General features: G+C 44.0%; 1 protein-coding gene across 1 annotated transcript; it reads left to right on the top strand.

Moving 5' to 3' along the window:
* The first annotated feature begins 6,679 nt into the window (after positions 1-6,679).
* Positions 6,680-11,615, top strand: slitrk3b (SLIT and NTRK-like family, member 3b). Its single transcript, XM_012834239.3, has 2 exons — positions 6,680-7,029; positions 8,198-11,615. Coding segments are annotated over exons 1-2 (2,691 nt in total). The 5' UTR covers positions 6,680-7,028; the 3' UTR covers positions 10,888-11,615.
* Positions 11,616-16,126: the final 4,511 nt, after the last annotated feature.

Raw genomic sequence — 16,126 nt, forward strand, 5'->3', positions numbered from 1 at the left:
GACCTCAGGACAGCGCCGGAGTAGGCTATTGTTCTTTTGTGTAATGTGACTTCAGTAGGCTTCCTTGCCACCAAAGGGAGAACACACGGAAAATACACAATGAAACACTATTCTGCATCTGTGATGACTTGTGTTTGCTGAGTTTGTAATTGGACCAAAAGCAAAATGAATAAGGGGAGTAGCCTGAACCAAAAATGTCAATATGGCCTTGCTTATTATGGCAACTGCTTCCTCCATGTTTTACCCATACTTATCACACATGCAATCCCACTTATCCCACTCATGTCAATGGGAAATTCAGGGGATATTATCACCTATTGCTTATTTGATCTCTGTTCAGTGGTCAGAGTGCATTTGGGTCATTACACAATTTCATTGTGATTACTTTGAGACTCAAATTATATTGTTTCTAACAAGCAGAAGTCCAGCTCCATCTCTGAGCCTACCTCTACCCATTGCATAATATTTAAAAAATGCTAAGAAGCAGGCAAGGGGCTGAGAGGGATGGGGTGGGCAGGGGCTGAGAGTTTACTAGACTAGACTGACGTAGAGATGTACCAGATGGTTGACTCCAGGTCAGGGTCGGCCTGGCAAGGTTCAGGATGATTTTAAACAGTAGACAGTTTGTTGAGCCAGTTCGAACCCATAAAATGCTGATTTGTATAAAAATGAATTTTGTCACTATAACCCCGTCACTGATGTTTCCTCACAGTTTAATCATATAATTTAGTGCATAGCTAATAAAACATTGTTTAGGGGTTCATTACACTAAACTTTGTTTCAGGTCACTGGAGCTAGCTGTTGGAACTACAGTCGTAGACAAACATCTTGATTGCATGAGATTGTGTCATTGTTGTGTCAGCCTATTGTAATCACTTTTTAATCGACCATCACGCAGTAAAAATGTCACTGTGCCGCATTTCACCGTGTTTTGCCTTTTCTAAAAACCCACGAAAATGGGGAAAAAAGCGTTACTCACGAAGTCCAGAGAGCACAAATTGTGGTTCTTGACCAGGAAGGATATTCTGAACAAGTGATTAGTTAAAGTGTAGTAAGATGTTCACAATGCAGTCATTATTCAGATGGAAAGTGTGAGTGACACTCTTTACCCATTTTCATGAATTTACAGCAAAGGCAAAACAGAGTGAAATGACTGGTCTACAATCGGCCAACGTAAAAATGATGCAATCTCACGCAATCAGTTTAATTTCTGATGCAATCACTGCGCTCAGAAGAAAGAGTGTTCTTAAACTTTTGTCCATGACTGTAGCCCTTGTAAAAGAGTGGGTGAGTGCACTGGTGACATCCAGTGACACTCTCACTTATGCAGCCTGAGACTGTTCAAGTTTTGCTCTCATACATGTGAATTGCAGTGCCTCACCTCACCCCTTATGAACAGTGCTTATTGTGTCTGTGGTTGCCCATCAGGTTACGGTACACCTTTAGTTTTGGACCGTTTGTGACAGAGTGACACTGCATTTGATTGAACGTGACTAAGTGGGGCCAGTATTACAAAAGAATGTCCAATGAATGTCCATGAGTTAAAGGAGTTAATGAAGATAATGTGAAAGCTGGACCAGGGGGACGGAGGTCCTTGTGTTGTCTCAAGTCCAAGCATCAAACACTGACCAAACCAACTGAATTCATTTAGATGTTATTGAACATTAAAAGTATTCAAAATCTCAGTTGCACTGTCTTAAACACCCACCATTTCAAAGGTCAGCAGAAAGTGGATGCTAAATAGACATCCCACAGACTGCATAATGTGCCTCTCAGTGAGTATGTGAAAAACACAGGGCCTGCGCAGTGGGTTGTCCCAAACTTCATTTAATTTTCTTTTGCAGTATGTGGCCCCAGTGGAATGCCAAGAAGCATTTTTAACAAATTAGTACTTCGTCTAGCATGAGTAGAAAATTCATGTGGTTGAAGTGAAAAAATAAAAATTCCCCCTTTGAAAGTCCAGCGATATGTAGACTTAGTCTCTGCAGTTTAACTAAAGATTTCAGTACATCATTTTCCTGTCAGTGAATAACAAAACAGTGAAAATAACAATGAGCACCACTGTGCAAGAGATTATGCTGTGTATTCCTCTTTTTGTTTTAGGTCCAAAATGGTGTTTGGTGGAACAGTTGTGCTGTATAATCTTTTTATTAAAGCATATCCTAGTGTTGATAAATGTCTTGGTCATATACGATGCATAGTATGTATTTGCTCATTGTTTAATTGATCATGAACATAGTTTTCTATCTTAATAAGGAGTTTATTAAAACAACCAGCGAGGCTCATTATGTCGTTTTATATCATCTTGTGAGCAAACAGAAATTACTCCTCCAATGCAGACACATTCATTGCCTTGGCAAGGATTATATGTTCTCTCTCAGTTCCACTTCTCTGCTCTTTGGAGACCAATTTAATTACCTCTGAAGTCTGTGTCAGCAGCGAGGGGTAACTGTGGTATCCATGACACCCCATTGCCACTGTATGTTTGTGTGACTATTCACTGCTAAGCAATATTGTGATATTGCAGTGCATTTTCTTTAAACCTTTATTATTCCACAGTTGAAAATGACCAGTAGGTAATAGAGAATGGTATGCTTTATGAAACAAAAACAAATGACACCATATGGGTTAACTGCTTTCGTTTGTAAAATGTCAATATTCATTAGTGCCCTGATACATAATTTATACTTTCTTTTTCTATTATATATATATAATCAATTATAGACAGGTTTCTGTACATCGCCCAGATATCTTAGACTGTAATATTATAGCTATGATTCAATTATACAATTACTCAGAAAGAGAGATATGGATATTAAACTGTGGTGATTCCCACAGAGAATGACATACATGTTAGAGTAGAGTTATTATGAATATAGATGAGCATTGAGTATGAGCATGAGTGCAAGGATAGTATGTGCCAACTGCCAAGTAAATATAATATAACCACACAACATAATTTCCTATACACAGCAAAAAGAGACATTTCATGAGAATGTCTGTCATTTTGACAGAAGGCATCTTTAAAAATGCTGTTGTGAAGTATGACAGATTGAGAGTCGAATTTAGAGTTTGTAGAGTCTAATATGAGAAAAAGCTCCAGTGACGTTCAAAAATGATTTGCCCATGCTTGAGCTTGACAATGACAGCTATATTTCAGCATCAGCGTCAGTTAGTGAAGCGGTTATCACAACCATGTCAGGGCACATTTCGACCCCACAGGACAGTGGGAAGCAGAGAGCCTACAGGTGGCACAGAGGATATTTACAGTGCAGTGCTGTTTGAATACGCAACTCTAGTTTAATATTCTTCTCATTGCAGAGGAGCATAATCACAGGGTCCCTGGAGCTGACCCTTTTAAATGTACTCAACAAGAGGCAATGCACCAAAAAGACAGAATAGCTTTACATAAGCAAATCAAGTTCTCCTGAAAAATATCATATGTCACAATCTACAGAGTGGAAAAATCTTTGACAATGACTAAGCTCTTTTGTAAACTGATGTATTATGTGTAACAACAAGTGCACCAAAGTTACATCATAAACCCAACATCCAGGGACATCGTTTTGTGAGTATTACTGTGAGCCAAAGTTTATTTTTTTAAGAAGTCTCACAAGAAATACAAGACCACATCGTTAATAGAGAGTAGCAGGTACCTCGGGAATGTTCTCATGTTCTTCCTCATGGAAAAAGCAAAGAAAAAACCGAACCTGATTGAAAGCTGGCTGGCTTTAGATGCACTGCAGCAGCACAGAAGCCGTGTAATGGCTTTGGAATCACTGCACTCTTAATCTAGCCAGGGTGTACCTGGAAACTCTGAAGGCCAGGTTCCCATGACAACCAATTTAAATCCTAATTAAAGGGGAGGTTTGTGTAATTAGCCCTAGCAGTTTTCCTTAGCTCAGGGCCCACTGTCCTTGTCTGAGGTCTGCGTGAGCATGGCAGAGGGCAAATTAACTGAGGTGGGTTACAATAACTTGTGGATTCTGTCTGTCCCAAGATGCCTTGTGTCTGCAGTGTCCTTGGCTGCCTGTGACACCCCAGCGAGCTAATTAACGAACGCCTTGAGGCTAAGTCAATTCAAAAGTTTGACCACAGTCGTAACCTGTGAATGAAAAATTATTGTGGGGTGGTGGGTGAAACATGTCTTGATATTAGACCGAGTGCAGATACGTTAAGCCCAACTTCTCATTTAAACAAATCTTTGCCATGAATCAAGCAAGGGCAATCATATTAGTAAAGACATCTCCATGATTATAAACCAGCTCCTGTTTTGCGTACTTACACTATAACACTCTCAACCAGATTTCACTCTTGAGCTGGATGTGTAAAGCATACCTCTTGCAAAAGTCTGCTAAGTGAATCAATGAGCAGTTTACACACTCCCCCCAAACAGCTATGTTCTAAAAGGAAGTCCATTGATCTTGGCAGTGTAAGTATTTGACAGCCGCGCAAGGACACATCAATAGTTCTTAGGGACTGGCTGATATTTAATTCTATCCTAGTGTTTACCCATTTAGGGAATGGTGGTAGTCACAAAACCAAAGACAAATGAAACTGAGCACAGAGGAATGAAATGCAGAACCATACCCTAAAAACAGTAGTAGGATGTACTATACCACGTAGGTTGTAATGTCAAAATACATCTAAGTGAAAAATAAAAGAAACAATATCATTGATTTGATCCTGCAGTAATAATTTGTCAAATGAATCACAACAAGATGCCAGAGATAATGCAGTGGGTAGTAAAGGTAGTGTCTGCGATTTGGCAAAAGGTTGCTGATATTTGAGCTCAAAAGACAATCAAATTACACTCCTCCCTTCCAAGCTGCTGAAGCACCTGGTTGATTGCCTGGAATTGTTTATGGCTCGGTCCACTATGTTTGCTTCCTATTTATAGAGCCAGGACTGTGTACAAGCACACACAGAACGGTCAGCTGGAGGAGCGCGAGCAATTGGCTGCATTTGAAAAGTGTACTAGATTAGAATCGTGGACTCTACCTTTAACACAAGAATGGCAACCATGCTCTTAAATAGAAATAAAAGCTACCAAATCCCAGAGTGGCTTTTCTAATAAGTCATTTTGGGGTCTGTATATCACATTACATTACATAACCCTGTACCTTCACACAAGTCATGTCATGTGGATCTGTGTTTTAGCATAACAGAAACTCTCTATTTGATAGAGACCCAGTGCTTCAGTGTTTTGTGTGGCTTTGGACAGTTAAGATGTTGCATTATAATGTATGGCTAGGACCTATCCATTATCTTTGAGGCATTAGCATGATGGAGACCAAAAATCAATACAAGAATGTGCTCAGAATCAGATGTGGCATAGCATCTGAAGAACCAAACAGCATATGGGTTTTAGTTTGCCATGTAAAAGCTTCCGTTTTTTAATGTTACTTTGCTTGAAGTAAGCTTAAATATAGTTCTGTCACATTTGGTTTCACACTTGAACAGGGGTTTTAACCCTGGCAGAAACTAAATGGTAAGTACATAATGAATCATTAAAACATAGTCTTGCATAAAGGGTTTCTCTACAAATCTTTCATAAACCGTGGTAGCTCCACCACCTTCAAAACATTTTGAAATCCTATTTTAAATACATAATGAATGTCAAATGGTGATGTAGTTTATTGTCCACATTAGCATGGGGGACTGTATTCATTTTATGAAATACTTTATACCTCCAAGGTACAAACTACTAAATGATATTCATAAATGAACCACTTGAGCTAAATTGGGATATATTTATAAATTCAGGTAGAAGACTATATGGCACAGTGATGTAAGATTGTAGGAATCTTTGGGAAAATGAGCTGGCCTACATAACCAAAATCACAATCTCAAGTGTATTTAAAATGATGGCATCTGGACTCTGAGAAGGCCACTTCAACCATGCCCCATAACTGCATTTAAATGTCAACTTTCTCTGCTAACTACAATAAACTTGAATTCACCCCTGTGGATTTGCCTACACGCACAGGCGGGAGTTCTTCCCCCACACCTCCTCCATGATGTCAAAACCACTTCCGCTGTCATCCAGCTGTCTGCCGGTAACCTATTTCACGGAACAGTTAACAAAATAAGTCAGTGTGATCAGATGCAAAGTTTGCCATTTTTGTACATGATGAATATAACATGAATTTGCAGGGCTATGGGATTACCTGCAGGTTTCTGTTTGATAGTTGAGAAAGTCGCCACAGTAGAGATGTTGTGCAATGATGCCAGCTGGCAGAAAGTTTCCATGGTAACCAAAATAAGGCCTTGTTAAACGGTTAGAGAGAAATGCAGAGGGCAAAATACATGAGCGGTTTAAATACAATCATTGCATTAGGCCTACTTCAAAAAAGCACAGGGGTCCTTCGGAAGACACCTATGTCCTAATAGACAGTATCACAACCCTCACCAAATCCAACACACTACTGGAATTCCGTGATTAACTGAAGTGAAAGTCTAAAACAATGTCCTGTCGATTGTCTAAACATATTTCACTGGCAAAAGCATTAGGAAATAATGGAAGAGATTTATTTTTCTGCACGGGTTGCTGCACTGATATTGTTCCGATAATAAATGCAAGACTGTCCGTGAATGTGCGCGCCCTGTACAGTGGGTTACATCCTAGGGAGTAACATTAAACCCCACTTGAAGCCCAAAGCTGTGGCTATATGTCTGAAAGCCTCAACACCACCACCGATGTTCCAGCATCAGTTCTGAACTGAACGGGCCGCCAGTGGATCAGCAGAAGAAGTAAGAAGAGATTCTTCGCAGCAGTTCTGCATATACGCGTGAAGCTGCAGCCTCTACTGGCTGCACTGTTGAGCGCTCGTCAGGGGAGCGGACCTGCATTCTAAAGCAAACCTCGTTTGGACATTGCAGTCCAGTCACGTAGTCGGTTTTCCTATTTGCCTCTGCCACAAGAACAGTGAGATGAAGAGTGTGCTTCAATGACCACGACATGACAAGAATCAACAGCGTTTAAAGTGTTCTATCGGGCGTTCTTTTAATTGCCCTGCACCAATCTGAGTGAGTAGCGCACATTTCTGCTTAGTTTCGTTATGGATTCGAATGCGGGCGGTGTTATGAGGAGACAAAGGGAAATACAAATAGATTACATTACAGTGCATTGGGTTTCACTAAGTGTATTCATTTGTTAATGATTTTTAGTAATTGGATACCGGTTAATATGGCATGTGTCGCCGCTATGCTGCCGAAGCGCTTGTAATTCTCTTTAATAACCCAGTGGGTTTCCGTAAGTTACATTTTTTCATGCGGTACTTGGCCATTCAATGGTTTTCTTGTGCTTACACAGTACTGTGTGAAGCTAGCGGAAGCATTGGGTCGATCCTCTTCTGAAAGCGATGTGGTAGTCCTGGTTAGATATCAGTAACACCGAGTGGGTATTTTGTGAAACGTAGGCTACATTTAATACGTTGACTGTCTACCAGGTCGTTATTCACGCAGTTAAAACTGGTGTGCGTTTTAGTGAGGTGCTTAAGAGTTCATCATTAAAATGGGCCATAGTCTCATTAAAAACATCTGTTATTTAGCGAAAATGACATTTTCTGTATCTTCCCTAGTGTCCAGTATCCATTAAATATAATTGCATCAGCGTCTGAAACAACCAATGGCTGTGCATGCGCTGTTAACATGAAATGATAAAGGCTTTTTAAAATACAGTAATTCAGCCTCAGGTCTGCTAGTATATCCGAGTGCCCTGCAGTTAGTTCTATCTAATAAGTGCCATTTAGCAAAGTAAGAAATATTGCCTATGGAGGTCAAATAGACTCTGTTGTCATTATCTATCATCTGTCAACAAACATTTTTTAATCCTGCATTCCTGCATTCCTGATTATTTGGGGTAAATGGATTATACACATATCACAACTCTCAGTCTTCATACAGTAGCCTACAACTATGATGGTAGAAGGTGAGAAGGGAAAGGTGATATATTCACATTTCTCTTGAGACACTCCTTCATGTATCAGGTATTTTAGCCAGTGTTTGCTGTATTGAGATGCTGTAAACAAAGATTATGCCTAAGTATGATTTCATTGTTTAGTAATTAAATGTATAAAGCTTATACATAGTTCTGATGTGTGCCCTCTTTTCAGCCAGCACTGCAAAGTCATGATTACAGGAGCCATTGTGTTGCATTCAACAGTAGTCTCACTAAAGTTATTTTATTTTACAGTGCAGTGGCGAAGTCTCTCGGGGGCTATGCAATCACCTGGGTTCGGCAGAAGGATGTTGTGGGTTACACTGCTGAGCACAATTGCTCTAGGATGGACAACCCCAATCCCTCTGTTAGATGACTCAGAGGAAATAGACGAGCCTTGCTTCGAGCCCTGTGACTGCGAGGTGAAAGAGGGCCTGTTCCACGTCCATTGTGACGGCAAAGGATTTACAAATGTCAGCCAGGTGTCACAGTCCTGGCTGAGGCCTTTTAAGCTGTACCTGCAGAAGAACTCCTTACGCAGACTTTACTATAACAGTTTTCTGCACTTGAACAATGCGGTGGCGATTAATCTGGGGAACAATGCTCTGCAGGACATCCATGTTGGGGCTTTTCACGGGCTCAGGGCCCTCAAGAGATTGTACCTCCATGAAAATAAGCTGGAGGTGTTCCGCAACGACACGTTCCTCGGACTCGAGTGCCTGGAATACCTCCAGGCCGACTACAACGTTATCAAGAGGATAGACAGCGGGGCGTTCAGGAACCTGCACAAGCTGCGGGTGCTTATCCTGAATGACAATTTGATACCTGCACTGCCTGGCTTCCTTTTCAGATCAGTGTCTCTGACACACCTCGACTTGCGTGGAAACCGGCTTAAGGCTCTGGCCTACCGGGGCACACTGGAGTATATCGGTCGCAGCCTGATGGAGATCCAGCTCGAGGAGAACCCATGGAATTGCATCTGCGACATCGTGCAGCTACAGGCGTGGCTGGAGCGCATTCCCTACACGGCGGTGGTGGGCGAGATTACCTGCGAGCATCCCTTCCATTTGCACGGGAAGGACCTAAGGGAAATAAAACGATCAGAGCTCTGCCCCGCCATGAGCGAGGCGGAGGTGGAGGCCCGTTTCGGGATCCCCCATTTACCGTTCTACACGGGGAGAGCCAGGCCCACAAAGCCCTCCTCCATGTTCTCTGTCAACCATAACACTGCCTCGTCTGAGCAGAAGGACAGACCCCTGAAGCCTACCAAAAGGCCCAGGCCCTCCAAGACGCCACCTACCCCTCGCAGTGTGTTCCCCAATCAGCCTCCCATTGCCGGCTATCAAACCAGACCCCCCATCCCAATCATCTGTCCAATCGGCTGTACATGCAACTTACACATAAATGACCTTGGGTTAACAGTCAACTGTAAAGAGAATGGTTGTCGCAACATCTCTGATCTTGTGCCACGACCCCTTAATGCCAAGAAGCTATATTTAAGTGGGAATCTAATACAGAAAATTTACAAGTCTGACTTCTGGAATTTCTCCAGTCTGGACTTACTGCACCTAGGTGACAATCAGATAGGTTATATACAAGAAGGAGCCTTTGTAAATTTGCCAAATTTAAGAAGTCTGTATTTGAATGGGAATAATATTGAGGCTCTAACGCTTGACATGTTCCATGGACTTCAGAGTCTGCGTTACCTGTACTTTGAGTACAACGAGATCAGAGAAATCCGCCCAGCTGCCTTTAGTCTAATGCCCATGCTGCAGCTGGTGTTTCTCAACAACAACCTCCTGCGAACGCTTCCCAAGGGGGCATTCGCGGGCACCTCCCTTGCCCGTCTTAACTTGCGGAACAACTACTTCCACATCCTGCCCATCAGCGGTGTGCTGGAGCACCTGCAGGCGGTGGTCCAGATCGATCTGAACCAGAACCCCTGGGACTGCACCTGTGACATAGTCCGCCTCAAGCAGTGGCTGGACACGCTCAGCTCCGTGGTGGTGGTGGGCGAGGTGGTCTGCAAAACCCCAGAGCCGCTCGCAGGCAAAGACCTGCGCTCCCTCCCTGTGGAGTTCATCTGTCCCGAGCTCAGGCTCTCCTCCCCCTCCCCTGTCTCGTTTGGTAATGGCGTCTCGTCCAGCTACCCGGCGCCGGACCCTCAGCCTGCCAAGGCGGTCATCCCGCTGTCGGTGCTCATCCTGAGCCTGCTGGTGCTGTTCGTGTCGGCCTTCTTCGCGGCGGCGGCACTCTGTGCGTACGCGCTGAAGCGTCGGGAGAAGCTGCCCTTCAGGAAGCAGGGGGAGGTGGGGCTGACCGGGATTCAGATGGAGTGTGGGATATTCCCCGAGCAGCCTCCCGCCATGCCCGAGACGCCACCCTCCAATCACGTGTACGACAGCATCGCTGCCCCTATGGTGCACATGTGCAGCAACCCCATTTACAAACCCAGACCGGAGGACACCGAGCAGCAGCAGCAGCAGCAGCAGCAGCAGCAGCAGGAGCTCCCAGAGAGAAAAGAGAGCAGGTCAAATTACAGAACACTGGCAGAGAAGGAGGAAGAGTGGACCATGGCTGTATCCAGCTCACCCATAAACACCATTGTGGGCATCGGATCGCCGTGCCGAAACATAGCAGGCTTTCACGGGAATGGGATTCTCTGCCCGACGGTGATTGACAGCCAGGGGCCCACTCCAAAGGTGGGTTTTGTGGATAGCCTGTTTGGCACCAAATCCCGGTTTAGTGACATGCCAGACAGACACGCGCACCCGCCCCCTGAGTACCCGCACGCCAACCAGGACGCCAGGCAAAAGCAAACGATCACAATCGAGACAAGGACAGGATGTCCCAATCAAACCCAAAGTGATTACCCCGAGTTGAGGGCCAGACTGAAAACCAAGATGGATTACATTGATGTGCTGGAGAGGTCATATCAATTTTAATACGTGACTGATAAAAAAGCCCATATCCAGAGAAATAAAAAATGGTAAGACTGAGGAGAAAATGCTGCAGTCCATAATAAGTGTTTTCTCCTTAAGTTGCTCCGGAGGAAACACATTACTCAGATTTGTATCAAGTGCCTTCACAAAAGAGCAGCCAGCAATGTTGTTAATTGTTATTTTTCTACGGCCACAGTTTTATTTATCTAAATCTAGATATATAGGTGTGAAAGGTGAGGCACTAGTGCAGCTCTACATGTACATGTCGGTGTGCACCTGGAAAAGGGCGTGTCTTTATAAAAAATATAACTTGGTTTTGGCTTTTATCCTGTTTGCATATGGACTTCTGGAACATGTGTTTCTTGAACTGAAAATTGTCCTCCAACAAATAGGTATATAGCAGTTATTGTATAACTGTCAAGCGCTTTGTTGATTATGTATTTTCACAATGAATAGATTGTCTTTATTGGGACTTTACTGATCAGTGAAATGGACCCAGACAAGGTCAGAACACTGAAATTGCCAGAGACGTCTGGAACATTCATTCACCACAGAGATGGTACCTTTTTTTGTTCCATCTTGCAAATATTAGATCAAGAATGTGCATATATTTATTCTTAGATTTCAGTATTGACATTATTGTAAAATGTTAAATCAGTGTATAATGACTATGCCTCTGGTTTAGCTTTCCATACAAAAATATGAATACAATAAAGGGTGCTTATCTTAAATATGGTCTGACAATGTCCCACCATGAGCTTGACCCTTGACCCTTGGCCCTTGACTCAATCAGTTGAGTTGTTCTAAACACACACCAGCTTGCCTGCCACTTAACAAACAGATATGCACCCCACTATGCATATGCTGTCACAGAAACACATGTATGAGGAGTATTTTTCTCTTAAACACATGCGTGTGACCTCAGTTTGAAGCGTACCAAACTGCATTTTGTCACAGGAGAGGTATGAAATGGAGCCATTCAGCGTGTTAAATCTGTCCTAACCCTAGAGGAAGAGGCCAGAGAAAGTTAGGCTCTGTCCCCAGTCCTCCTTACTGAGCTCAGTCCCTGCAGTGTCCGTGGGAGGGCAACAGTTAGATACACCTCCTCACGATTCACAGGCAGGCTTAACCCAGTTACACGCAATTGCATAAGGGAGGAAAGATTTGGCTTTTGTCTGTGAAGGATGGAATGGAGGAGTCCCGTCCCCGTAGAAACACCAGCCAGCAACCTCAAACGAAAAATGTGGCCATGATGTTGAACTGTAGCACCGAATGTTGTGTGATCCTTTTCATGCGTGTCAAGTATGATCCTTTTTAAGGTGCTTGTTTATGCCAGAACCGCAGCAGAAGCTTCTTAAAAATCTGTTTTCAACTGACAAGCGGTATGGAAAACCATTGCCTCCATACTTTGTAATATTTGTTTTTATTTTATTACAGCAGGATGGTAAAAACCAGTTCATCATGAAAGCTCTGGTATTTTCTTCTCAGACAATGTTTATTGAATCTGTTGGGATTATTGAGAGAAGCCCAGTGAGTGGCGGCTCCTTTATGGACAAGTCTGATGTGAGAGTGAGGCTCACTGGGGTCTTGTGGGAACCGGAATGAGACACATTTGCCGGGATTTGTGTGATTATTGTAATTGTGGTAGAAAGCGGCACTCTTCTTGTTGCCATAGTATCATTGTTGTTTGGATAATGGTTCCTTGTAGTTGGACGATTGACAAAGCAAAGGGGCCCAAGGACACGCACGAGTAGAATGAGGAATAATGTCAACGCAGCACGTCAACAGGCATCAACACTGACTTTATTTATCTTTGCTAATGTTGAACTTGGCAGAACGTGCAGCACACCGTCCCACTGCAGATTTACACAGCTGGGCATCCGTAGCGGAATTTCTGCTACTGATCCAAATCTGTCCGTCAAGAGAGCGGTTATGTCTGACTGGCGCGATCCAACATTCGCTTCTAAAGCTTTTGTCTAAAGCGTGCGTGTGGAGGGGGGGGATAATACCCCCCCCCCCATCTCCCCTCGCCCACCCCCAGCACTTGAGTGGCCCTCATTACACTCCTGTCCAGCCTCACCGACAAACGCAGGCTGATCTGGTATGCAGGGACCGTGCTCAAGTCAAGTCAGCTGCTCGGGGACGCGCCATGCTTGTGACGCGCCAGGGCAAAGTGACATGGCACTGAGAGACCGTGAAAAACAGCAGACAGTCATCAGACCCGTGCAGCGCAGCGCAGCGCAGCGCAGTGCAGTGCAGCGCAGGGCTTAATTACAGGAGGATCAGTGGAGTGAACTGCACTTGCTGTCCTTTGATGTGGCTCACTGCTGTAGTTAAAAAGGGTTTGTGCGTTGGCTAGGTGACAGAGAGAGAGAGAGAAAGACTGACAGAAGAAATCCAACACTTTCATCTGGTATAACCTGATTGTCTCCCAACAACAATGAAGGACTGGAGTTATGGAATCGTTATGGGAAAAAAAAACAAAGCTATTTTGAGGACCACCAAATAGGTGGTGATCAGACTTTGATCACTGGTAACATTAATGAGGTCACCCTTCTTCCAGGAGAACACAAATGATTCTGTTCAATCAAGCCACAGGGTTCTTTCCCCTTCATTCTGTACGAGATGTATCCGAGAGGTTTGGATGTAAATAACTTGCTCGTCATCTGGTTCCTATACAGTACTAGGTTTTTTTCCCCCTCCTTTTAACAGTGTGTTAAGCCCATTAGTTGCGGTGCACAGGGCAAATTACAGCGCTTTAATGAATGTTACATGGCGTATCACATGAAATGAACTCCTCCGCCACAGGAGCTGGGCGAGCTGGCTGCCCTTGATTCCTCTTGAAAGCCCCCTTCTGCTACGGGGACGAGCAGCAGTCTCCCACCGAGCCGGCAGTTGTCATTTCTGTGGAGGGGGGCATAGAGGATGGTTCAGACACGGTCCACTGAGATAAGGCAAGACCCGCAGATAGCATGCAGATTAATTTACTGTGTAAGAGTGTTTGTGTGTGTGTGTGTGTGTGTGTGTGTGTGTGTGTGGGGGGGGGTGTTTGTGGGTTTGTATGTGTGTGTCAGGCAGCTTAATTTTAAAGGAGTTTAATGGAGGCTGCCATCCCTACCGTTTTCATCCCTTCCTCAGAAGAGCTGCGAGGGAATCCAGGACTGGCCCTGTGATGTGGAGAAGTTGTGTTGTGTGTCCAGGACTGGCCCTGTGATGTGCAGAAGTTGTGTTGTGTGTCCAGGTTTCTCTGGGGTTTTTCTGGGTTTGCTATGCATCATTCCTGTCCACCTCTGGTCGCAGTTTAGTTCCAAAGCTGTCTGTGTGTTTAATTAGCATCAAACCAAAGAGAGGGAGAGAGAAAACGATCAAGGTAATCAAAAGAAGAAGAGAGAGAGAGAGGGAGAGAGAAGCTGAAGGGGAGACAGTGTTTGGCGAGATGAGTGCGATGGTTCAAAATGAGGGCTGTTTGAGTCTCTGGAATTTGTGTTTGGGCAGTATAACAGTTCAGCGCCAAAAATCTGTCACAATACATACAAAAACACACTCTCAACACACTTTTGCAAACACACACACAGACGCACACACCCACCCAAACACAGACCCGTCTCATGCAGGGAGAGGACCTCGTGGGAGGGAGGCTGAAATGACAGAGGTTCCTCGGGTTGACAGGCCCCCAAAGGATTTCCCCCTCCCTTCCAAGGCCTGCGATTTTGTTTTTGTCCGTTGCGTTTCTAATCACTCCACTGACATGTAATCTAACCTGTCAGTCTGAGAGATGGCGACTGGGGAGAAGCCTTGATTTATCTCATGATGAATTTAGACTTCTGGCCAACTGTCAGTCTGCTATTGAACATTAGAGTGAGAACACTGAACTTGAAAGGCTTTGCACCCAGATTCCATGAACTAACATTAATTAATGCATTACTTAACACAAACAAGCTTTAGTAATAATTACCACGTTAACGAATGAATACAGTTGATATCCATGCTGTTACATCATTCATGTTATAAGATAACATTGACTTCAGCCTTAAGAAAAAAGTTAATTACTTGATGCCATATTAATGTTAACTACTGACTTAAATGAATGTTATATGTTACAAAGAAGTCTTGATGTAGCCTTTATCCCTTTAACTTAATCTGAATTTCAAAATTAAGTAAAAAAAAAAAAAAAAGAAATCAAAGGATAAATCAAAGCACAGCAAAGCAAGCGATGCGCAGTGCTGAGATGCCGCTCCTGGTTTTCTTTTTATGTTAATGGTTCTAGAGCAGCTCTACTTTGTATGCTGCACAGGTTGTGCTCCAGTGTTTGAAGTTGCTCTGACACCACGCTGTGAGGCTTGTCCAGGGAATACAGAGAATGCTGCGAAACCATTGTTCACATGTGAGTCTCTTTCTCTGGAACAAGCCATGCCGGGTACAAGATGCATATGAAATGTATTGATGATGCGTACATCTCAGCATCCTACTTCCACGGTGTCACCGGACTCCCCCGCAGAAGAGTGTGCAGAAGAGTGGGCGACAGTGGTACAGGAGGTAAAGAAGTCGGTTAGTAATCAGAAGGTTGCTAGTTCGATTCCCTGTCGAAGTGTCCTTGAGCAAGACACTGAACCCCTAATTGCTCCTGATGTGCAGTGTGCCATCAGTGTAAAATGTGTATACATTGTAAGTCGCACATATGTAAGTCGCTTTGGATAAAAGCGTCTGCTAAATGTAAATGTAAGAGCACTCCATTGTAACGAACTGAGGACGCCGAGCCGCTGTCCAAGGTCCTGATTCTTTCCCCCCTGGCTCTCCTTCTGCCTGATGGACCATCTTATGATGGTTTTTCAGTGGCGTTCAGTGGTTTGGGCACGCATCACGCATCACTACCTGCTGTGTAAATGGTTTAATGCGCTTGAGCATGAATCAGGAAGTGTGGCGCCGCGCAGAAGCGGTCCAGGAATCCGCCGGGCCATCATGTGTGCCATCTGTTGTCCTTCCTGCTCATTTACGGGTTATCAGACGCTTTCGTGAGCTGGAGTTTGTCTGTGTGTAGCGTGCGCTGATGAGCCCTCAGAACACCCCTCAATAGGACCGGCACGCATGAGCCTGGCCCATACGCACGCACAGAGACGTTTCTGATGGAGATGTGTCTTGTTGTACTGCGCTGATTGGGTTCCTTTCCTTTTCTTTGTCAGTGTGGAACCCCGTTATTACACTGATGGTAACTGAAACAGGACCAGAAGCCCTAGGAAACACT

Source organism: Clupea harengus, chromosome 22 (genome assembly GCF_900700415.2).
Source record: "Clupea harengus chromosome 22, Ch_v2.0.2, whole genome shotgun sequence".
Classification (NCBI taxonomy): Eukaryota; Metazoa; Chordata; class Actinopteri; order Clupeiformes; family Clupeidae; genus Clupea; species Clupea harengus.